This window comes from Marmota flaviventris, chromosome 9, assembly GCF_047511675.1.
Source record: "Marmota flaviventris isolate mMarFla1 chromosome 9, mMarFla1.hap1, whole genome shotgun sequence".
Lineage (NCBI taxonomy): Eukaryota > Metazoa > Chordata > Mammalia > Rodentia > Sciuridae > Marmota > Marmota flaviventris.
The window spans coordinates 32,121,706-32,147,221 of NC_092506.1; the positions used below are offsets into that span (position 1 = coordinate 32,121,706).

Consider the following 25,516-nt stretch of genomic DNA (forward strand, 5'->3'; position numbering starts at 1 on the left):
ATTAGTGCCAAGCATTTGCAGGGGGAAAAAGCTAGTTTCACTTAAGAATAATCCTCAATGAGGCAGTAAAAACTATTACCTTAAGAGCACCCATATGATCGAGTAATGAGACAAATTAACTAGTTTTTCCCAAAACATTTTTTTTTTAATTTGGAAAAATGACATACTATATTTCTTTAGACTTGAGTATTTTCTTTAAAATTAATGAAGTGAATCTGTTGCTTCAAGGAAAACAACTGACAGTATTTGTATTTATTGTCAGTGATAAAATCTGATGTACTTTATTCTACACTGTGTTCAAGACTTTACTGATGAGATTGGTAGCAAGATTAATGTTATTTTTGATACTATAAAATGAAATATATATCCTAAATATAATGTCTAAAATCATAATGTTTTTAGAAGAAAACACAGGATCCATGTTCATAACCTTGGATTTGGCAATGAATTCTAACTATTACAACAAAGCACAAGAAACAAACAAACAAAAAAACCCCAATAAGACAAATTGGGGTTCATTAGAATTTAAAATAAATGAAAAAACAGCCTACTTAATGGAAGGAAATATTTCAAATCAGATAAGAGTTTAAAGTCTAGAGTATATAAAGAACTCCTACATCTTAATAACAAAATTAAAAGAAAAATCAAAACTACAATGAGATACCACATTTAAAAGAATAGCTATGTTTTTTGTTTTTAAAGTGTTAGGATGTGGAGAATTGAAACTGTCGTGCATTCCTGCTTAGGATATAAAATAGTGCAACCGTTATGAAAAACAGTTTGATGGTTTCTCAAAAATTTCATCAATGAATATTGACATGATACAGTAATTCTATTCCTAGGTATATACCCAAAATAATTGAAAATATGAACTCAGATACTTATATGCCAATGTTCATTACAGCAAATTATTCATAATAGTGAAAAAATGGAAACAACCTAAGTGTCCATCAAGAGATGAATGGGTAAACCAAATATGATGTAACATACAATGGAATATTATAGAGCCATAAAAAGAATTGAATATTCTAATTATTCAGCTATAAAAAGAATGAAGATCTGATATATGGTACAACACAGATAAAACTTAAAAACAGTATTCTAAGTCAAAGAAGCCAGACACACAAAGACAAATTCTATGATTTCATATATATGGTCAAATTAATAGAGATAAAAAAAATATAAGTTACCATCCGCTGGAAGAAAGGGTGAATGGAGAGATATTGCTTAACGGGCACAGAGTTTCTGTTTGGCTAATTAAGTTTTGGAAATAGGTAGTGATGATGGTTGCAGAACAATGTGAATGTAATTAATAATACCAATTGTACACTTATAACTACAATATCATCAAAATGACAAATTTTATGTTTATGTATTTAACTATAACTTTTTAATTTGAAAAAAATAAAATGTGTGAATTTTTGGAAGATCTATATCACTGAGATAATATTTCCACACGGTCAATTAATATGCCATGAAACCACGCATGCATGAAAAATACATTCAAAGGGCAAGACAAATCAACAGGTTTTAATGTAACAACAGAGCATGAACAGTTCAAAAAACTGTCATTTGTTGGGCTGGGGTTATGGCTCAGCGGTAGAGCGCTCACCTCGCACGTGCAAGGCCCTGGGTTCGATCCTCAGCACCACATATAAGTAAATAAAATAAAGTTATTTAAAAAAGTTAAAAAAAAACTGTCATTTGTCAAGTTTTGAGTAGCAAATAAAAATATTCATAATGATTATAATACTATTCCCTTTCCCAACTATATAACTTTATGGTGCTAAGTTTTGCTCATATACATTAACCAAAATAATATATAATAACTGAAGATAGAAGCAGATTTGAAAGTAGAATTCATGTTAATAGTTTTAAAAAACAGTTGTTTAAAAAAAAGTGTTAATAAGTAGAACTCCAGTTTATTTTAAAATTTTGTTTTAAATTGCTATTTAGTAAATATCAATAGATTTAACCCACATAAACCTAAGTATTTGAAATCCTCAATAATCTGAGGACTTTAAAGGTGCCCTGAAACAAATAATTTACAAATGAGCAGAATATAAATCTGTTATCAATATTTACCTTCTTAAAAGCACTAAAATACTTACTTATGAGTGACATCTAGTGGTCACTCAAGTTACCAATGGAAGAAATTTTTCTCTCATTGTCATTTGAAGAAACTGCTAATTGCAAATTCAGAACTCAAACCCCTCTATTCTTTTTAAACCCCTCCTCTTTCTTTTTGCAGTGCTGGGGATTAAACACAGGCCTCTGCCTGCTAGGTAAGCACTCTACCAGACTGAGCTATACCTCCAGACCCCTCAAACCGTTCTATTATTATAAGCAATAGGCAGGGCAGCTAACTACAAAAATTACACATAATGCTTTCAAATACATACTCAAAGTACTGAACCTTCTTAAAAATTCTCATGTGTACACTTTTATTTCACAAACAGCTTTTTAAAACAACACATTTAAAATAGACTTCAGCACTGAAAGAATTTTTATTATGACTTTATTTCTAATCAAATAATCTCTAAGATCATCTCTCAAGCAGTGATACTTGGAACTCAGAAACCATTCTTGACAACAACCTTAACCACAACCACCAAACAATTTATCATTCAAGTTTTCCCAAGATTACATCCGGAATTTCAACTCTGTCTTCTTTCCTTCATCCTTATTGCCTCTATTTAGCTTCAGATTCAATTTGTGCCTGAAACCATGCCTTGTAAAATTCAAATTTTACCATGTTGCTTCCCTATTTAAATCCCTCCAAGGACTGTCCGTTGCTTTTCAGTTTAGGTGTGGCATACTTGGCCTTCCATCACCCCTTTATCTCTTCCTATCTTTAACTTTATGCTCCAGGAGAACAACATATTTTCTCTGTAAAGGACCATATTAAATATTTTAGGTTTTGTTGGTCATAAGGTCTCTACAGAAACTACCCAAACCTACCACTGTAGTGGAAAAGCAACTGTATGGAAATACATACATTTCCAAACAGTGTCTTTGGGCCATGTTCCAATAGCACTGTTATATAAGAACAGTCTGGTTGCAGTGGTGCACGCCTGCAATCCCAGCGACTCAGGAAGTTGAGGCAGGAGGATTGCAACCTCGTGATCAGCTTCAACAACTTAGTGAGGCCCTAAGCAACTTAGCGAGACCCTGTTTCAAAATAATACATAACGTAAAGGGCTGGGAACACTGCTCAGTGGTAAAGGGACCCTGACTTCCATCTTCAGTAATTCCCCTGCCCAGTCAATAAAAAAGGCTGATGACAAGATTTGGTCTATAGCCATAGTTTGCCAGTCTCTGCCCTTGAACTGCTTATAATTTCTTGCATACATCACACACCAAGGTTTGATAGCAAATGGAATGTGTGCTGTATATTCTTATGTCTTAAAAATTACATCAGTTTTAATTTCCAGTACACTATATTAACAAATATAAATACTCTACATAAATGCCCTTTAAGATTTTCTACAGTTTTTTTTTTTTTTTAGAGTAACAAAGGATTCTAAGGTCAGAAAGTTTGATAACTGCTTATCTGTTTCATTGCAATTTTCTCATTCTATAAAAAAGAAAATGAAGGTATATCTTAGTCATGGGCACATGGTTGGCAGAAGCATATACAATTATTATGCATTGTATATATGTCAGAAGTAGATATTATTTTATATATGTTTATATATGTCATATTAATTATAGTTTTAAGTTGCTCCTTATTTAATGCTTTTCTTCTGGCATTAACAGAGACTTAGAAATTTAGAACTGGAAGACTGTTAGAACATTCTATCTACAAACTGACATAACTGAGGCTAGAATTCAAAAAGATGAATTGTTTTTCTATTAAGGCTGAGTGTGTGGGCCATCTGAACTTCACTTAGTGTGTTTTTTTCCCCCCTAAAAGCATAAGCAGAACTTGTAAGGTAGATAAATGCTGTAAAGAACAAATGAATTTTACATCTTCAGCATCATTGTTCCTTCCCTTCATGCAGACTGTCTGGAGGTATCAAGGTGCTCACTGTGCGGAGCACTCACCCTCGTCATCGCTACTACTAGAATGGATCTCAGGAGATGAATCAGACTGCGAAGATGAAAATTCTTCTTTCCATTTCTTGCGTTTCTTTGGTGGTGGCTCAGCTTTTACTTTTAGCTGTTTAACTTTCGGTTTCACAGAAGGAGCTTTTGTTGCAGTTTTTGATGCTGGAGGATCAGAAGTTTTACTGCTACTACTTGGCTTAGGCTGAACAGTTCTGTAATGTTACAAACAAACTTCATTAATACACTAAATCTTGTAAGACTAAAATAAATTAGGAAAAAATAGTGAGAATCACAGAAGAAAAAATTATTTAAAAACCCTCACCAACTCTTCCAAACTAAAATATATGCCCAATACATCAATAGTGACTCCCAGGAGGGTGTGGTGGTGCATGCCTCTAATCCCAGCAGGCTTGGGAGGCTGAGGCAGGAATATCGAGAGTTCAAAGCCAGCCTCATTTTATGGACAAAAAAGAGGACTTCAGAAAAATTTCTTCTCTATGTTACAAAGACCTTTTCACTCTAAAATTCAATTATTTTCTGTATACTATATGTTTCCATAAAAGGACTAAGGCAAAGAAAAGAATGGTTATTTCATCACAGTATGAGTTTTCTAGTGTCCACCTCATTCTTTCAAAAGAATCACTATTTCAACAGGTACTAAAATTTTCAGAACTATCTATTGTAACATCAAAAACAAGTCAGGCGAGGCACAGTGGCAGATGCCTATAATCCTAGCAGCTGGAGAGGCTGAAACAGGAGGATAGCGAGTTCAAAGCCAGCCTCAGCAATGGAGGCGCTAAGAACTCAGTAAGACCATCTCTAAATAAAATACAAAATAGGGCTGGGGATGTGGCTCGGTGGTTGAGTGCCCCTGAGTTTCAATCCCTGGTACCAAAAAGCAAACAAACAAACAAATAAATAAACAAACAAATCAGTCTCTTCAACTGATACAATCTTTTTTGTACAATGATATTGCCAAAAATAGGCCTATAAAAATGTAAAAATATTACAAAAGAAAACAAATACCTAATAGTTTGTGAAGGCTTATTTCTTGGTTTTTTGGAACACACACGGACATATTCCTTTTTGTTTGCATTTTCAATGAACTTCACATATATCCTTTTGTATTTAGTCTTTGCATCTCCAAAATATCCAAGGTACTAAGGAAAGAAACACCTTGAATTACATAATTGTACAATCTACACATAAATATTACTTTGTTGTCTGGATTCTCACTTGCATCCTTCATCTTCCCTGAAATGCAGCTCTGGCCAAGCTAGTTTTACCCTGAATAAAAATGATTCTAGGCTCATTTTTGACTGTAAGCCAATCCATATGGTTATAAAAGCAATCTCATTTGACAGATGCTTAGCTACTCAAATCTACTGAACAGCTATGAAAGTACAAAAGAATAACTTCTATCAGTCTTCTGGTAACTCAGGATATTTGGTACAATAATCAATACAAGAGCTCACGAGTCCATGTGAAACCTTTAGTCTAACACTAATCCCTTTCCTTTATTTTAAAAAAAAGTTAAGCAACAGTCATTAAATTTTAAATAGCTAGGATTTACTGATTTTATTTTTAAATTACACTATCAGAGTTTCATATACTATGTAGTTCAAATATTTTAAAATATTTAATATAAAATTTATTTAAATCTAAAATCATTCTATATTTTCTCCTGGATCATTGTTGAAATATAGGAAGGCTAACATAAACAAGCATTTTACTTACACTATTTGTGGCTGCAAATTCTCTTTGCCCATCTCGAACTTCTGGAACAAATTTCTGTAATAAAGCTTTTTGTACTTTCCAAATAGCTGGGGGCTCTTTTCCTGTTTTTAAAGCCTCCTGTTGTAAGAAATTATTTATATTTTAGATTTATAGAATATCTTAGAGCTGAAAGAAATATTAAAAACCTCTTCAATCATTTATTTCTAATTACTACTGTATTTCTGTTATAATTATTTTTTTTCCCTTGCAGTGTTAGGATCAAATCCTGGGTTTCGCGCATGCTACGGAAGCATTCTACCACTAAGTTGTACCCCTAGCCCCTAGCAATAACTCTTATAAGCTGGTTATGTTATTCAGTCTCTGCTTAAATTCTTTCAAAAATAGGGAGCTCACTAACACAAGTAGCACATTAACTTTTTGTTGGAAAATCTTCTGCTAATGATATTGTCATATATTATTTATGCAATGTTATAAAAGTATATACATATTTCAAAAGACCAGAAACAAATATGCTAAAATATTTACAGTAGTTGATTATGAATGGAAGGAATATAGTTATTGAATGCTATGTTTTTGTTCTAGCTAATGCCATTCTGCTCTGCTCCAATGTAAGAAGAAAAAAAAAAGATAAAAGCATGGGAGGGGAGGGGAGGGGAAGGGAGGGGGGATAGTAGAGGATAGGAAAGGCAGCAGAACACATCAGACACTAGTATGGCAATATGTAAAAAAGTGGATGTGTAACCGATGTGATTCTGCAATCTGTATAAGGGTAAAAATGGGAGTTCATAACCCACTTGAATCAAATGTGTGAAATATGATATGTCAAGAACTATGTAATGTTTTGAACAACCAATAATAAAAAAAAGATAAAAGCAAAAGCAAGCTAACAAAAATTAAAAAATGTATTATCTTAAGCATGACTAAAATTTTCTTATTTAAAGTTATGAAATTAAGTCTAAATTATATTTTTACATGATAGTCCTGTTATTTTTCTTTAAGCTTTAAAATTATATAAATTACCATTTTCTATAAAAAGTTCTAATAACATATTGAGTTGGAAGCCTTGAAAAACTTAACATTTCAAAACTACGGTAATTACTAGCATCAACTGAATCTGACAGGTCAGAAACACATCACATCAAGATAAAGTTAAAACCATTTTCAATGATTTCCTTTTTCAAAATATCTAACATCTACTAGATATTACACTTAGAATAATTGTAAAAATATAACACTTGTAATGGAAGGTAGATGAATGCTAATGAAGTCACCATGAAGGCTATAAATGCACTGTAAGTGAACTACAACCTTTAAACTTGTGAATGTTCACATCACCTTAAAAGTCTCTATGTCTTCTATCTTTACCACAAATTCATCACGCTCTCTGTATTGGCCTTCTCCTCCACTTTCTGTGTTTTCTTCATCTGTAAAACCTTCTATGGCAACAGTGTCCTGTTCTTTTGCAAACTGTTCTGAAGGAAGATCATCATGATCAACGGCTTTTGGGGGTTCTGTAGAATTTATATTTTCCAGAATGTTTACTGCAGATGAAGTAGATTGGAGAGATTCTTGCTTAACTGTACCCACAGTGCTGGAGGTAGTAGTGGTACTAGGAGTACCGGCAGATGGGCTAGTACTTGCCACCTGTAGGGCTTCTGAAACTAAATAAAGTAAATGCAAATCAGTAATACAAATATTTAAAATTTACATGTTTTGAGTAAAATCTGAACAATTTAAAAAGAAAAGTGTGATTATTTTTGCAATGAAATAGTTGAAGCAGTCAAAACCATTGGAAGAAATTAAGAATAGCTGACAATTTCCAAGAATTAAAGTTGTGAGAACTGAATCTGGATGACAAGAAGATTGCAATGCAAACCTGCACGTATGTATGTATGTAGTATGTATCTTTATCCCCAACTCCACTTTAGGTAGAACAAAGACATATTAAAAGAATAATCACATAAAAGTGATATAGGGAAAGGTCAGGCAACTAAATCTATAAAGAAGTCGTAGAAAATGAAAGGCCAATTAGATGTGGGAGAGGAAAATATCCCCCAAATACTATAAAACAACACTAGAAACAAATGGAGGGAAGGTATAAAGAAATATGTCAACAAATCAAATAACCTAGATGAAATGTGTCCCTAGAAGATACAAACTACTAAAAAGGCCTCAGGAATGTGTCCCTAGAAGATACAAACTACTAAAAAGGCCTCAGGAAGAAAGGGAAAATCTAAATAGACTTATATATATATACATATATATATATATATATATATATATATATATATATATATATATATATATATCCATCCATATATCCATCCATCCCCCAGGATAGTAGAAGAGCAAATAAATATATATAAAGTAGTTTAGAAGCATCCTACAAACAACAAGCCAAATGGCTTTAATGATGAATTCTATCAACAGAGAATTAACACCAATCCTTTACAAACTCCAAAAAATAGGAGGAAACAATTCCCAACTCATTTTATAAGGCCATTATTATTCTAATACAAAAACATGAGAAAACTACAGACCACAACATAAGCACAAAAATCCTGAACAAAATACAAGCAAATTTGCTAATATATAAAAAGACATAGTGGACATAGTGGTTAAGTGCATGGTTAGCAGGCATGAGGCCATGGTTTCAATGCCTAGAACCAAAAAAGGAAAAACAAAACAAAAAAAAGAATCACACAGTCATGACCAAGTGGGGTTTATCTTAGGAATATAGGTTAGCTTAATATTTTCAAATCAATGCTGCCCCCTTTCGGTGACTCTAGACACTAAGGTAGGAGGATCCCAAGTTCGAGGCTAGCCTCTAAAGCTTGGTGAGTCTCTTCCTTGAAATAAAAAATAGAGTTGAACCCAGTGGCACTCTACTACCATATGTGGCTCAGTGGTAGAGTGCCCCTGGGTTCAATCCTAGTACCACAAAAGAGGGGGAAGTCAATCAACACAATATACTATGTTAACAGAACAAAGAACTAAACCAAAGGATCATCTCAACACATGAAATAACACATTTGACAAAATTTAATACCCTTTCATGATAAAACAAACAAAGAAACAAACCTAAAAACAGAAGAGAATTTACCCAAATGATAGAAGATATCTAGAGAAAACTCACTATCACCATACTTAATGTTGAAACCTGGATGCTTTCTCCTAAGAAAGATATTTAAAGAAAAAAAACTACCTCCATTTGTTGATGACAGATCTTGTATATATAGAAAATTCTAAGGAATTTACTAAGACAGAACTAGTAAATGAGTTCAGCAAGACTGCAGGGAACAAGACCAATATATTTAACAATCAAATGTATTTCTATAATACTTAATACTTAAAATACATAATACTTAAAATGAAAAATCCCAAAATGAAAATAGAAACATAATTTACAACAGTACTGAAACAAAATATTTAGGAATAAATTTAAAGAAGTGCAAAGCTTACACTGTAAAAACTAAAAAACAGTGTTGGAAGAAAATTTTAAAGGTCCAACCATATAATTAGGAAAATATCCCATGTTCATGGATCAGAAAACTCCAAAACAGTGTTCAAAGAAAATTTTAAAGGTCCAACCATATAATTAGGAAAATACCCCATGTTCGTGGATTAGAAAACTTAACATTGGGGCTGGGGTTGTGGCTCGGTGGTAGAGCGCTTGCCTAGCATGTGCGAGGCCCTGGGTTCGATCCTTGGCACCACATGAAAATAAATAAAGATATTGAGTCCAACTACAACTAAAAAAAAATATATATATATATATATATACACATTAAAAAAAGGAAAACTTAACGTTGTTAAGATGGCAATACCCCTCAAATTGATGTACAGATTCAACTCAACCCCTATAAAAATTCTAACTGTATTTTTTCCCCATAAATTGGCACACTGATTCTAAAATTCATGGAAATGAAAGAGACCCAGATAGCTGAAAAACCCAGAATAGTAGAAGAGCAAATTTGGAAGACTCACTTCCAATTTTAAAATGTACTATAAAACTACAATAATCAAGGCAGCATGATATTAACATACACAAATATAGTCATAGTCAAATATAGTCATAAAGTAGTGGAGCAGAAAGACCTTCTGGACTCCTGTATTTACAAAAATTTTCAACAAAAGTACTAAAACCATTAAGTAGGGAAAGAACAATCTTTTCAACAAATGGTGCTTAGACGCCTGGACAGCCACAAAAGAACAAAGTTGGACCTCCACTCATACCATATAGATTTAGATATAGAAGCTAAATTTTTTTTTTAAAAAAATTTTAGTTATAAATGGACACAATCCATTTATGTATGTATGTATGTATGTGGTGCTGGGGATGGAACTCAGTGCCTCATAGGTATTAGGCAAGCAATCTACCACTGAGCCACAATCCCAGCCCCCTAGAAGCTAAAATAATTAAATTCTTAAAGGAAACAGGTGTAAATCTGTTTTTGTTTTTGAAACAGAGTCTCACTAAGTTGTTTACGGCCTTACTGAAATGTTTAGGCTAGACTTGAACTTGTGATTGTCCTACCTCAGCCTCTAAATCACTGGGATTACAGGTGTGTGTCACCATGGGTGCCCTTGAGATAAAGTTTTAGAAATGCCACCAAGAGCATATGTGACCAAAGAAAGCAAAACAAACTTCATCCAAATGTAAAACTAATACCATCAAGAAAGTGAAAAGATAACCTACAGAATGGAAAACAATCATAAATAGTAATAATATACTTATCAAAGATTTATATCCAGAATACTAACATAACTCATACACCTCAATAATGAAAAGACAAATAATTTAAAAAATGGGCAAAGGATCTGAATAGACATTGTCCCAAGAAGATATTAAAAATAACCAGCCAGGGGCAGTGGCGCATGCCTGTAATCCCAGCGGCTCTGGAGGCTGAGATGGGAGGATGGCGAATTCAAAGCCAGCCTCAGCAATGGCGAGGTGCTAAGCAACTCAGTGAGACCCTGTCTCTAAATAAAATACAAAACTGGGCTGGGGATGTGGCTCAGTAGTTGAGTGCCCCGGAGTTCAATCCCTGGTGCCTGCCCTCTCTCCACCAAAATAAAAAAAAGCATATGAAAGGCCACTCAAGGAGTCATTAGGTAAATGCAAATCAAAATGAGATACAACTTTTACACCTATAGGATGGCTTTAGTTAGTAATACACATGACAAGTATCAGCAAGAATGTGGAGTAATTGCAGCCCTCATACAATGTAAATGGGAATGTAAAATAGTACAGGCTCTTTGGGTATCAAGTACAGCCATTCCTCCATTACACATGGACATATGATATGACTGAAGAATTTCACTTCTGGACATGTAGAAAAATAAAAATAAACACACACACAAAAACTTGTACATGGGGGAAAAAACAAATTTGTACATGGAACTGGGAATGTAGCTCAGTGGTAGAATGCTTACCCTGCAAGTGTGAGGCCCTGGATTCCATTCCTAGCAATGCAAAACAAACACAAAATCTTGTACATGACTGTTCATAGCAGTGGTATTCAAAATAGCCAAAATTGGGGGGGACCCCAAATGATCATTAAATGATGAATGGATAATCAGGTACTGATACATGGTAGGTACATCATGGATAAATGCTGAAAACATGCTAAATTAAGGAAGCTATCCAGAGAATGTCACCTATTATATGATTTTATTTGAAATGTCCAAAATAGTTAAATCTATAAAAAATGAAAATAGATTAGTGGTTGCCTACGGCTTGATAAGGTGTTGGGATTGACTGCTAATGAGTACAGGGAATACAGGCATTTGGGGGGAAATGATGAAAATGTTCTAAAATTAGACTGTGGTGATGGTTACACAATTCTATGAAGCCATTTAGTATATTTTAAATAGGTAGATGTTATGGCAAGTAAATTATAATTCAATACAACTGATGAAAAAACTTTGAGGGCCAGACCTGATAGACAAATCCTAGGCTGAGGAACAAATATAATGTAGCATTCCAGTGGTAATTCTGAATAATACTAATGAAATAAGATAATGATAATATAAACAAAAACAGTACTAAAGACACAAAAGCCAGTGAGCCTATCACTTATACTAACCTATGCAGCAGGGGCATTTGATCATAGGTTAAATTGTAAAAGTTGTTTCTTTTAAAAATGTGAATTCTACTTGCCTAGAGTGATAGAGAACTGAGAGAGAATTAAAGCAGACCTCAGAAACACATTCTAAAATACTTCTCAGCTTAAGTAAAGCCCTGATTTTTGTTATCAGCTAGCCAACCTGTTCTCTTACCCAATTAAATCTATCCCTAAACCAGTTAAGGGAAAAGTCCAGTTGAGAAAGTATAGATGAATAAGTTTATCTGATATTAGAAGTCCATATTATAGAATTTTATCCAAATGTAATGTATCTGTAAAACTATAATTATACTATAATACTTTCTACCACAAAAATCGGTATATAAATGAACACTGACTTGTGACAGGTTCTAAATATTAGACATTTCTCACATTACAATAATTGTGAATCCAAAAATAGTATTTCAAATTTTAATGAAAAAGAATGTTCTGTTGGGTGGATATAGCATTTAAAGATTATTTGTGCATGGATCCATGAATAAACAGTACTTACTATGACAGGTTTTACAATATTTTATTTTTGTCCATTTTTATTGAAAAATAATTGAGAAACTGTGTTCATATAAATAAAGAATAAAAGGGATTTTTTAAAAATAGCAATGACAATGCATTCTACAAATATCCCCCCCTTCCCGCTTTTTTTTTCTTTTCTTTTTTCTGCAGTGCTAGGGATTGAACCAAGGTCCTTATGCACACTAGGCAAGTATTCTATCCCCAAGCTATATATCCAGTCCTGGGAAATACTTTCTAAGTCACATGGCAAAACAAATCCCATAGCTATCAACAGAGATAGCTATTAGCAGACCCCGAGAGAAATAAATTATAAACAACATGCTTTAGCCAGATGCAAAAAGAGGATATATGACCCCCCAAAAGATAAAAGGTATAAGAAGGAATGAAGGGTAAAGTGCTAAATACATAGGTAAATCTCAACAAGTGCTATTTAAAACACTATTAATGATGCCTTGAGTATAAATATGTAGTAACAGTAATATTTAAGATAGAAGGAGAGTAAATGAGCTTGTCAATGTTCAAAAGACAGTATTGCCTAAGAAGATACTGACAGATTTTGAGAAGCTGAAAATGCATATTGTAACCAGGAAAAGAACAGAAATACTTCACCCAAACAATCAAAAGGGTGGGAAAGAATGAAACAAGTGAAAGAAGACTGATCATGTATTGACACTTTGGTTTTGTTTCTCCAAAGTGCTAGGAATTGAATGCAGAGCCTCATGCATGAACCATGGGCTATACCCTCTCCCTCTATGGATAGTTACTGAAACCAAGTGATACATGAGTTTATTTCATCATGCTAATTTCTCTACTTTTATGTTTAAAATTTTCCATTATAAAAAATTAAGCAGGTCTCTCTCTGCTTCCTGGTGCTATATCCTGAGCTGCATTTCTCCAGCACACTCTTCCACTATGATGTTCTTCTGCCTCATTTAGAGCACAAAGCAATGAAGCCAGCTGATTATGTACTGAAATTTCTGAAACCCCAGAAACAGAGTTTCACGTTTCCTTTAATTGGTGGGAAGCATGTAAACTGACTGGTGGTGAATGTAAGTCAATGTGGCGAGTGGTAAGTGGGGAGTGCTAGGGACTGAATCGGAGTGGGTTTGTTCCATGCTTTTGTATTTATGACAGGGTGTATACTGCTGTTCTGTGTAACAAAAAAGAATAAAAAATAAAATAAAACAGCATTGCTGAAAGGATGGGAAAGAATAAAATATGGAATGGAATTTAACAAAATCACATTACATGCATATATAAATGTGCCACAGGGAATTTCACCTTTATGTATGTGGAAAATACCAATTAAAAATAAATAAGTAGCTGGGCAAGGAAGAGCAATCGAGTAGAGAAAGGAGAATAGGGGGAGGGAAGAGGGGAGAGAGAGTGGAGGGAATGGTGACTGAAATAAAATTCCATGCATGTATGACTTTGTTAAAATGAACCCACTATATATTATAATGCTCTAATAAAAAAAGTAAAAATAAGAAAGCATAGATCCAAAGCTAAAAAAAAGTCAGTGTAGTCATGGAGAATTTAGGTTGTCATACAGTGCAAGGCCTACAACTGGATGCTGTATAAAAGAATGTGACTGGAAGAATTTTAAGCAATTGAAGAGACTGAGACTCAAGAACAGTACCCATCTTAATTACTTCTCATTATTTCGTTAGTTTTCATTACTTCGTCCATGACCTAGTATTTCTGTGTGTGAATGTCTGTAATGAATAAAAAATTAATTAAAATATTATTTTAAAAAGTTAAACAGGGTTGGGAATACAGCTCAGTGGTAAAGTGCATACTTTTATTAGTATGTGTGAGGTACTGGGTTTAATTCCCAACACATACACACACACACACACACACACACACACACACACACACGTTAAGCCAAAAAAAAAAAGTGTAACTTCTAAATTAGTTGAGGGAAATTTATTGATATTGTACAATGTCCTTTATAATGAGTTTTAAAACACACTAAACAGAAGTATAGTGTATAGCGATGCATACTAAAGTGGGAAATTTATATATAAAAAAAAAAAGCTAGGGAATGCTGGGCATTATGGCACAAGCCTGTAATTCCAGCTACCTGTAATTCCAGCTACAAAATAAACTGAGGCAGGAGGATCCAAATTTGAGGCCAGTTTTGGGCAACTTGGTGAAACCCTGTCTCAAAATAAAAAAGCAGTAGCGCTCTTGCCTCAATGTTCAAGGCCTTGAGTTCAATATCCAATACTGTCCCCGCCCCACCCCACCTCCCCAAAAAAAGAGAAAGAAAAGCGGAATATCATCCAAATCAATTAGTGATTAGTGGTTAGCTCTAAGGGTTATGAGTGGGTATTAAAACTCAATTTATTTTTGTATTTTCTTGCTTTCCAATTAATGGAATTTAATGCCACAAATTTTCTTCTTTGTTCCTCATTCTGGCCACATCCCATTAATTTCAATGCTCCACCCTCCATTCCAAGCAATATGTCACTTTGGTTTTGGCTTCCTTTTTAAGCCAAGATTTAGAAGGGTGGATATTTCTTTCTTTTTTTCTTTTGCAAATATATGAAATTACTGCATGGTGGTCAGAGAATATGACTTGAATAATGTCTGCAATTTTCAAATTTATGGAAATTCTTTTGTATACTTTTAACTTTGTTATATTTCCATATGTGAGTTACATTTCACAAGAAAAACATGTTTTGAAAGAAAACACAGATATGGAAAAACACTGAAAAATGTGAACAATGGTATTTTTAGTATGGCAATGTTAGAAATCATTAAATGAGTAAAAGAATATTTTTATTATGTTAATAAGAAATTTAACTGTAGCAAAATTTTATGCACCTACTTATGAGTTTAAAACATAACAAGTAAACAGTATTAGAAAAACAATAAAACATAGTGGGAAACTTTAACACACCTTTCTCAGGAATCAACAGATCAAGCAATCTAAAAATAAATAAGGATAGAGAGGATTTTAAAAATCTTTTTATTATTATAAAATTTTAAACATACACAAAGTAGAGAATACAAATCTTCATGTACTACATAACTCAACCTTAACAAGCATAAACATTTTGTTTCTTAGGGTTTTTTTTTTGGAGGATAGGAGGTTGGTATAGGGGACTGAATGAAGGAGAGCCTTGCCACTGAGTACATCCCCAGTACTATTTTATCTTTGAGACAGGGTCTTGCTAAATTGATGAGGCTGGCCTTGAACTTGTGCTCATCCTTCCTCACTCCCAAGTTGCTGGGATTACAGCTGTGTATCCACCACAAACTTAAAAAAAATTTTTTTTTTTAGTTGTTGATGACCTTTATTTTATTTATTTGTATGCAGTGCTGAGAATGGAACCCAAGACATATGATAGGCAAGCGCTCTACCACTGAGCCACAACCCCAGCTCTACCACAAACGTTTTTGATATACTTGTTTTATCTATCACTGTGTGTCTGTAAAATGCAAATCCCAGACATGTTATCCTCCTCCAAAATATAATACATGTATAGCTGGGCACAATGGTGCATGCCTGTAATCCCAGTGGTGGGGGAGGCTGAGGCAGGAGGATCACAAGTTCAAAGCCAGCCTCAGGAAAAGTGAGGTGCTAAGCAACCCAGTAAGGCCCTGTCTCTAAATAAAATACAAAATAGGGCTTGATATGTGGCTCAGTGGTTGAGCGCTCCTGAGTTCAATCCCCAGCACCCCCCACCCCAATAGTAATATACATACATTTTCTTATATAACTGCATGTCATTTATTATGCTTAAAAATTTAAAAAGACATAAAGAATTTGAACAATGTTATCTATACTTAGTACTTGAGAAGAATTTATCAAAATTAAACATTTAACAACCCACTAACAAAATTTTGATCAACTTCTAAACATGGACATATTCCCTAAACAAAATGTGAATTAATTTTTTAAAATAACAAACTACTTTTAACAGAGGAGAACACCTGCCCATTTCTCACAACTCCTGGGTTAAAAAGGAAATCAAAACTAAAATGAGAACTGAACAGACACTTCTCTGAAGAAGATATACAAGTGATCAAAAAATATATGAAAAAAAAGTGTTCAACATCATTAGTAATTAGAGAAATGCAAGTCAAAACTACTCTAAGATTCCATCTCACCTCAGTCAGAATGGCAGTTATCCATAATACAAGCAATAATAAGTGTTGGAGAGGATGTAGGGGAAAAGGTACACTCATACATTGCTGGTGGACTCCAAATTGGTGCAACCCACTTTGGAAAGCAGTGGAGATTCCTCAGAAAACTTGGAATGGAACTGGCATTTGACCCAGCTATCCCACTCCTTGTTTTATATACCCAAAGGACTTAAAAACAGCATACTATAGTGACATAGCCACACTAATGTTCATAGCAGCTGAATTCACAATAGCTAAACTGTGGAACCAACCTAAATGCCCATCAATAGATGAATGGATAAGGAAACTGTGTTGTATACACACAATGGAATATTACTCAGTATTAAAAGAGAATAAAATTATGGCATTTGCAGGTAAATGGATGGAGTTGGAGAATTTTATGCTAAACGAAGTAAGCCAATCCTAAAAAACTAAAGGCTGAATGTTTTCTCTGATTAGTGGATGCTGATCTATGATTAGGTGGGGAGAATGTGAAGAATGGAAGAACTCTGGATTGGGCAATGGGGAGGGAAAGGAAGGGTTTATAAGGATAGGAAAGATGGTGGAATGAGATGGACATCATTACCCTAGGTACATGTAGGATTGCACGAATGGTAAGTCTCTACACCACGTAAAACCAGAGACTTGAAATGCTGTACTCCACTTGTGTACAATGAATTGAAATGCATTCTCTGCAACATACAACTAAGTAGAACACCTAAAAATTAAAAAAAAACAAAACTGAAATGACAAATTGCTTAAGAAAGACAATGAGAATACCATAAATTGAACAAATGGGATATGTCCTGAGCATAGTATAAAGAACACTAAAAGCTTACTATGCCATTTAATAGATAGAACATGTAAAAATAAACTAAGCATTAAAGTGAAGAAGCTAGAAAGAGAATATTAAATTAAACATAGGGAAGATGGGGGAAAGGATTAACATGAAGGCAGAAATTAAGAAAAAGTATGTAAAGTGAAACAGGAAAGTATGGTTTTTTGAAAAACATCACTTAACAGGCAAAAACTTTTCACAAGCTAATAAGGAAAAAGATGCAAAAAAAATATTAGGAATAAAACAGCACACATAACTACAGAAGTAGAAAAAAAGACTAAAAACCTGTGTACAAGTTTATAACAACAAATTTTTAAAAATTAAATGAAAGAAACAATTTTCCTAGAAATTATACTTTTCTTAAATTTAGCCAGATAGATCAAGCTACATCAAGGGGCGGAAAAGGGGGAAAGATAGCCAGATATATTCAAGTTCTACCAAATTCCTATTATATAGGGTAAACTTTTTTTCAAAGCTTAGACAAACATGAAAACTTTGCCATTTTAATCTGGAAGACTGATTTAATCTTGACTACAAAAATAAACAAAATTAAGACTGAAACACACAAAACAAAATAAACCACTATAAACTAATCCATTTATGAGCCTAAGGATAAAATATTAACAAGGTAAATCTTGTAATGGATTAAAATAACTCATCATGACCAAGCACAGTTCATGACAGAAAAAGTTTAGAAAGATTTTGTATTAGGAAACCAAGTAATAACATCACAGTACAGATTAATGACAGGGGAAAAGCATTTATCAGAAAAGCTCCAGGGCTGGGGATGTGGCTCAAGCGGTAGTGCGCTCGCCTGGCATGTGTGCGGCCCGGGTTCGATCCTGAGCACCACATACAAACAAAGATGTTGTGTCCGCCAAGAACTAAAAAATAAATATTAAAAAAAAATTCTCTCTCGCTCTCTCCCTCTCTCAAAAAAAAAAAAAAAAAAAAAAAAATCAGAAAAGCTCCAAAAAGTGACAGGCTGGGTGTGGTGGCACACACTGGTGCAATTCCAGTGGCTGAGGAGGCTGAGGCAGGAGGACCATGGGTTCAAAGCCAGCCTCTGAAAAAGCAAGGTGCTAAGCAACTCAGTGAGACTCTGTCTCTAAATAAAATACAAAATATGGCTGGATATGTGGCTCAGCGGTTGAATGCCCCTGAGTTCAATCCCTAGTACCAAAAAAAAAAAAAAAAAAAAAGCAACCGACAAACTGGTGTAATAGCACAGGGCTGTAATCCCAGAGACTGGAAGGCTGAGGTAAGAAGATCACTAGTTCAAGGCCAGTGTCAGCAACTAAGTGAGGCCCTAAGCAATTTAGCAATACCCTGTTTCAAAAAGAAAAAGGAAAAAAAGAGGGGAGGGTTTGGGATGTGGCTCAGTGGTTAAGTGCCACTGGATTCAATCTGAGGAGCCAAAGGAAAAAAGCAACTGACGAAATTGAATAACAATTGTTTATATTTTTGGTTGAGTAAGGGAGTACTGGAAATTAAACCCAGAGGAGCTTTTCCTGAGTGCCCCTGTGTTCAATCCCTAGTACCAAAAAAAAAAAAGAAAGAAAGAAAAAAGTAGACTTCAGAATAAGAATTATTACCAAGCAAGAATTAATCTTAAATGTGTATACATCTAAAGGCAGCTCAAAATATAGAAAATAACTGAAAGTAAAAGACAAATCCACAAACGTACTTGGTGATTACAACACTATCTCAGTTATTAAAAATAGATAATCAGCAAAGTGAACAACACTAACAACCAACTTAATCTAATGGACACTTATAGAATAATCTATTCAATAACAAAATACATACTCTTTTAATGTATATGGAGAACACTCACCAAATCAACCATATTCTGGGCTACAACGCAAACATATTTAAATGCATTGCAATCTCACAATGTATATTCTCTGATCTTAATGGAATTTAACCAGAAATCAATGAAGGAAAGGCATCCAGAAAATCCTCACATATTTGAAATTTAAACAATCTAATCTAAAGAGCTTATGAATTGAAAAAGCAGCATTAAAGGAAAAATTTCAAATTCTGAACTAAAGAAAATAAACATACAACATATCCAAACTGGTGAGAGGTACCTAAAACAATGCTTACTGTAGCAAAGAAATACCAAAAAGAAAAATACTAGAAAAGAGCAAAATAAACTAAACCAAACAGAAGAAATAATGAAAACAGCAGAAATCAATGAAATTGTCAACAAAGGAGAAATGTTGGTGAAATTAAAGCTGATCTTTGGAAGTGATCAATAAAATCCATAAAATTTTGTGCACACTGACCAAGACAAAATGAGAGAAGATGCAGATTACTAACATCAGGAATGAAAGATGGAGAATCACTACAAAGCTACAGACACTACAAAGATAATGGCAGAAATGCCACCAGCAACAACTCTATATCCGTAAATTGGATAAATTGATAAAATGAACCAGTTCCTTGAATGATACAAACTACCAAAACTACAGTCAAGAAGAAATAGACAAAATGAACACTTCTATTAATGAAAGAACTGAATTCATAAACTTTTTTTCTGATAAAGAAAACTCCAGGTCCAGATGGTTTCATTGGCAAAATTGACCAAACATATGTGGAAGAAATAGTACCACCCACCCCAATCTCTTGTACAAAATAGGAAAGACAGGGAAACTCCCCACCCATTTGTGAGGCCAGCAATAACTTGATACCAAAACAGAAATGGGCATTAGAAAAGAAAATTACAGATAACTGTCATGAACACAGATAAGAAAAATCCTCCAAAAATATTAGAAAGTTGCATCCATCAACGTTATTTTTTTTTTTTTAAGAGAGAGAGAATGAATGAGAATTTCAATATTTATTTTTCAGTTTTTGGCGGATACAACATCTTTGTATGTGGTGCTGAGGATCGAACCCGGGCAGCACGCATGCCAGGCGAGCGCACTACCGCTTGAGCCACATCCCCAGCCCATCAATGTTTTTTAAAAGATGATATATGGGGGGAGGGCTGTGGCTGTGGCTCAGTGGTAGAGCACTCACCTAACACATTCGAGGCCCTGAGCTTGATCCTCAGCACGGTGTAAGAATGAATGAATGAATGTATTGTGTCCAACTACAACTGAAAAATATTTATTTATTTATTTATTTTTATATACATGGCAATAGTGGAATGTATTATACACTCATTAGATGACATATCATAACCAGTGGAGTTTATCTAGAGAATACAAGTCTGAGAATATATTTAAAAACTGATCAGTGTAATTAACTATAGAGACAGACTAAATAAGAAAATAAGACCATCTCAACAGATGAAGGAAAGGCACTTGAAAAAACTCAACCTCTATGAATTATAAAAACTGTCAGCAGGAGCCAGTATTGCCTGCCAAGCACACAGAAGGCCCTAGGTTCCACACAGCAAAAAGGAGAAAGAGAGAGAGGAAGAGGGAGGGAAAAGGAGAGGAAAGGGGAGGGAAAAGGAGAGGAAAGGGGAGGGGAGTGACTTTCTTATTTACAGATATCATCATTATCTGGAGACAAAATCCTATAGAATCTACAAAAAGAAAAAAGAGAAAGAAAAAAAAATCCTAGAATAACGAGTTGTACAAATCCACATGAATTAAGATCAATATGCAAAACTCAACTGTATTTTTTATAATCTACCAATGGTTTATTTATAATCTACAGTAAATAATTGGAATTTGAAAATTCTGGGAGGCTGAGACAGAATTCCAACTTTGAGGCCAGCCTCAACAACTCAGCAAAACTCAGTCTCAAAATAAAAAGAACTGGGGATGTAGTTTGGTATAAATCACCCCTGGGTTCAATCCCTAGTCCCTGACCCCAGCAAAAAAAAATTCAAATTGCTGCAGATTCAATGAAATCATAATCCAGCAGGCAAGTTTTTATTTAGATTGTTATATAGCTTAAAGATGTATTTCTTTTGTAAAGATCAACACATTAATTTTATGGCATTACAATCTTATCTGTGACTTTGTTCTCATTGATTGATATAAAACAATTTTAAGCTTTTTAAAAATTTAATCCCTGTGAGCAGTTATATAATTATTTTGTTTTTGTTTTGTTTCTAGGGTGTTTTTATTTTTTGCAGTATCGAAGATTGGGCCCAGGGTCTCATACATGCCAGGAAAATTCTCGATTTAACAATGGGCCACACCCCCAGCCCTTTCTTTCTTTTTTTCTTTTTAAGACAGAGTCTTGTTAAATTGCCCAAGGTGGCCTAGAAATTGGGATACTTCTGCCTCAGCCTCCTGGGTACTGGAATTATAGGCATGGCACTGTACCTGGCCACATGGCAGCAATGAAAAGCAAAAAGAGGTCATTAGTGGAGAAAGAACAGTTTTTTCAATAAGTGGTTCAGGAAAACTTGAACTTCCAAGTATGAAATAGGTTAACTTCAACCCACATCTCAGGCCATGTCCAATACCAAATCAAAATGAATCACAGACCTAAACATTAATAAGATTCAAAACAAATCACCTCAAAATATGACTTTAGGAGACCAGAATAGGCATATAAATTATTTTGAGAAACTAGAGACCAAAGAAATTCTGAAAAGTAAATATTTTGATGAGAAATTTATGTATCAAAATGGAAAGGAAGTATCCTTCTCTGTACCAGGAAAAAAAAAAAAGGATGACAAAGTTACCAGATATATTTAATCAATGGAAAAGGCACAAACTCAAACCTGCAGAACAAGGGCTAGGGATATAGCTTAGCTGGTAGAGTGCTTGCCTTGCATGCACAAGGTCCTGGGTTCAATCCCTAGCAATACATACACACCGCAGAAAAAGCCTCACAAATAAGAAACTTGTTTAAAAGGGGCTTTTCTGACCATCTCTTTTTAATATGGCCTTTCTCCATACTGATTCAGAGAAAGATGATACTTAACCTGTGTTTAAATGCTTTCTTTTGAGATCCATTCTAGAGATTTGCTCATTTTGAGATAGGAATTTGGGGATACAGAGAAAGGGAAGCACCCAAGAACCACTGGAATGAAGCCTATACGCCTGAACCGTTGGAATGCCAAATAAGCAACCTGTAAGCAATCCAGCACACATCCTCGCCTGCACAAAGTAGCAAGATAAGAGGGCAATGTGCAAGCTCTAGAAAAACTGGCTTAAAATTGCTTAACTCCTCCCTGACTCCACCTGTCCAGTCCCTAACTACTGTCCCTCAGTAAATATTAACACCCAGACCAAAGAGTTGTTTCTTAATCCAGAGATAGTGCACATTCATCCTTGAAAGCATCTGTGGTTTTCTAAATCATCTCTTGTCTGTGCCTCTGACACGTTCTTAAATTATTTTCTGCACTGTCAAGAATCTCACTCATCCTGAGTTCAGGTCCTCCTTTCTGGGAATTCCTTGGACCGCCTCCAGAAATGATTTCTCTAGGCTTTTTTTGGGAACAAACATGAGGTATAATTGTTAATAAGTTTGTTTTTCTCTTGTTAACCTATCCTTTGCTACAGGCACTAACAGCTAAAATCTATGAAATTTTCCTGTTGAAATATAAAATACTAAACTTGTAGGAAAAAAAATTTGTGACCATGGGCTTCTTATGATACAAAAAAAGCATAATTATAAAAAGAAAAATTGTTAAACTAGAGCTTATCATAACTTGAAACTTTTGCTAACAATGCCAAGTATGATGGCACGCACCTGTAATATCAGTGACTCAGGAGGCTGAGGCAGGAGGATTCCAAGTTTGGTGTCAGCCTAAGCAACGTAGTGTCAAAATAATATAGAAAGGGCTGGGGATGTACTTTGGTGGTAGAACACCCCTGGGTTCAATCCCCAGTACTGGACAAATCACAGAGAACTAGAAATGAGCCAGACTCCAAAACATATAAAGAATTCTCAAAACTCAAAATAAGAATAAAAAGACCAGCTGGGTGTGCTGCTTCACACCTGTAATCCCAGTGACTCAGGAGACTGAAGTAGTTTGAAGCTACTAGCCTCAGCAACCTTGCAAGACCCTGTCTAAAAATAAAAAATAAAAAAGACTGAGGAGTGTTGCTTAGTGGTAGAGTGATTGCCTACCACATGAACCTCAAATACCTGCTTTATGTTATGTCAAAGAAACCACATTATAAAGACTATATATTGTATGATTCCATTTATATGAGAAAACAATATGGAGAAAGAATAAATCAATGAATGTCTGAGGATGGGGGTAGGAGTGATTAAAAAGGCACAACATAAGAAAAGTTGGGGGTTGACTGTTATAAAACTATGTGTTTATCAAAATGCACAGAATTGTACATAAATTTTATAGTATGGAAACTTAAAAATACAGTATCCATGGTGATATTTGTAAAATGTAAAAATAAGAGAAAAGGGGTGGGGAGATTAGCTCTTATTAAGAATACTAAAACTGGGGCTGAGGTTTAGTTCAGTGGTGGTGTGCTTGTTTTACACTTATGAGGGACTGGGCTCAATTCTCAGCACCACATAAAAATAAATAAATAAATAAATAAAGGTATTGTGTCCATCACAACTAAAGATATTAAAAAAAAAAAAAAAAAAAAAAAAACACTAAAACTAGGGGCTGGGATTGTGGCTCAGTGGAAGAGTGCTTGCCTAGCATGTGTGAGGCATTGGTTTTGATACTCAGCACCACATAAAAATAAATAAATAAAAATAAAGGTATAAAAAATACTACAACTAGTGCTTGTAGCTGTAGCACTTGCCTATCAGGCATTAGGACATGGGTTCAATACGCAGCAATAGTGTTGGGGGAAGCTAATTAATTTAACAAAACAAATACTAATTTTAAAAAATAATGGATGAGAGATTATTGGGAAACAAGACACCTAAAAAGTGACAAAAATTGCCCATATTCCCTACTGCTTCCTATTGAATACTAAGAAAACAATATATTTCACAACAGAGAGACCTGACAGTAAATACCTTAAGTAGAAATTGAATGTCGCCAACCTGACATGATATACCTCAGATACTAACATATGAAGGGTACAATATTACTACCAATGTTGTTGCCAGAAGCATTTATCCTAAACCCAAACTTCTATATCCAATTCTCAGTTATAGGAAATTCAGAAGACAAAGGAAAATGTTAAATGACAGGAGGAAATAATCAGAGAAATGTAGAATATGAGACATTCTTTAGGAAAACTCTTCTTGTGTATGTGTAGTATATTTGCGTGGGGCTAGGGGGTGTTACTTGAACCCAGGAGCTTAATGCCTTTGAGCTACAACCCCAGCCCTTTAAAAAAATTCTCTAAAGGCTGGGATTGTGGCTTAGCGGTAGAGCACTTGTCTAGCATGTGCAAGGCCCTGGGTTTGATCCTCAGCACCACATAAAAATAAATAAATAAAATAAAGATATCGTGTCAAACTATAACTAGAAAGTAAATATTTTTTAAAAATCTTTAAATTTGGAGACAGGGTCTTGCTAAGTGGCCCATGAAGGCCTTAAACTTGCAGTCCTTGTGCCTCAGCCTCCCGAAATGATGGGATTATAGGCATGAGTCACTGGGTTGAACAAGAAAACTCTTCTTGATTCTTCAATAATTCAGTGTGGAGTCGGGTGCAGTGGTGCACACCTATAATCCTAGCAACCCAGGAGACTGAGGCAGGAGGATCACAAGTTTGAGGCCAGCCTCAGCAAGTTACCCAAATCCTATCTCAAATAATAGAAAGGGCTGGAGATGTAGCTCAGTGGAAGAATACACTCCCTGGATCCAAAAATAATAATAACAATAATAATGTGGGAGGTGGGGAAGCAGACTGTGCTATAGGCTAAAGAAAACTAAGGAGATACAACAATAAAATATGGTAGTGAACTCTGACTGGATCCTAAATCTGTCTCAAACATCTGTCACTGTTCTCTCCCCCTAGTCTTTAAAGCCTAAGGAGCAGAATGGCCCAAATGCTAGGGCAATGTAATAGCACTTGCAGTTTCTATACAGCTTGCTCAAACATCAAAAATAGTTCCTTATAAAACTATTAATTAAAAAAAAAATCCTGCCAGGGCTGGGGTTATGGCTCAGCGGTAGAGCTCCTGCCTTGCACATGTGAGGCACTGGGTTCAATTCTAAGCACCACATAAAAATAAATATTGTGTGCATCTTTTAAAAAT

The 25,516-nt window shown here is 34.6% G+C and overlaps 1 protein-coding gene across 3 annotated transcripts in view; it reads right to left on the minus strand.

The window, feature by feature from the left end:
* Qser1 (glutamine and serine rich 1) overlaps positions 1-25,516 on the minus strand; it is an 81,139-nt gene that overhangs the window by 12,003 nt on the left and 43,620 nt on the right. For all 3 annotated transcript variants that reach the window (XM_071616314.1, XM_071616313.1, XM_027936706.2), the window contains exons 5-8: positions 7,123-7,448; positions 5,788-5,904; positions 5,077-5,210; positions 4,048-4,262 (exon numbers count right to left, since the gene is read on the minus strand). In XM_071616314.1, coding sequence (XP_071472415.1) covers positions 4,048-4,262; positions 5,077-5,210; positions 5,788-5,904; positions 7,123-7,448 — 792 coding nt within the window. The remainder of the gene's footprint in view (positions 1-4,047; positions 4,263-5,076; positions 5,211-5,787; positions 5,905-7,122; positions 7,449-25,516) is intronic.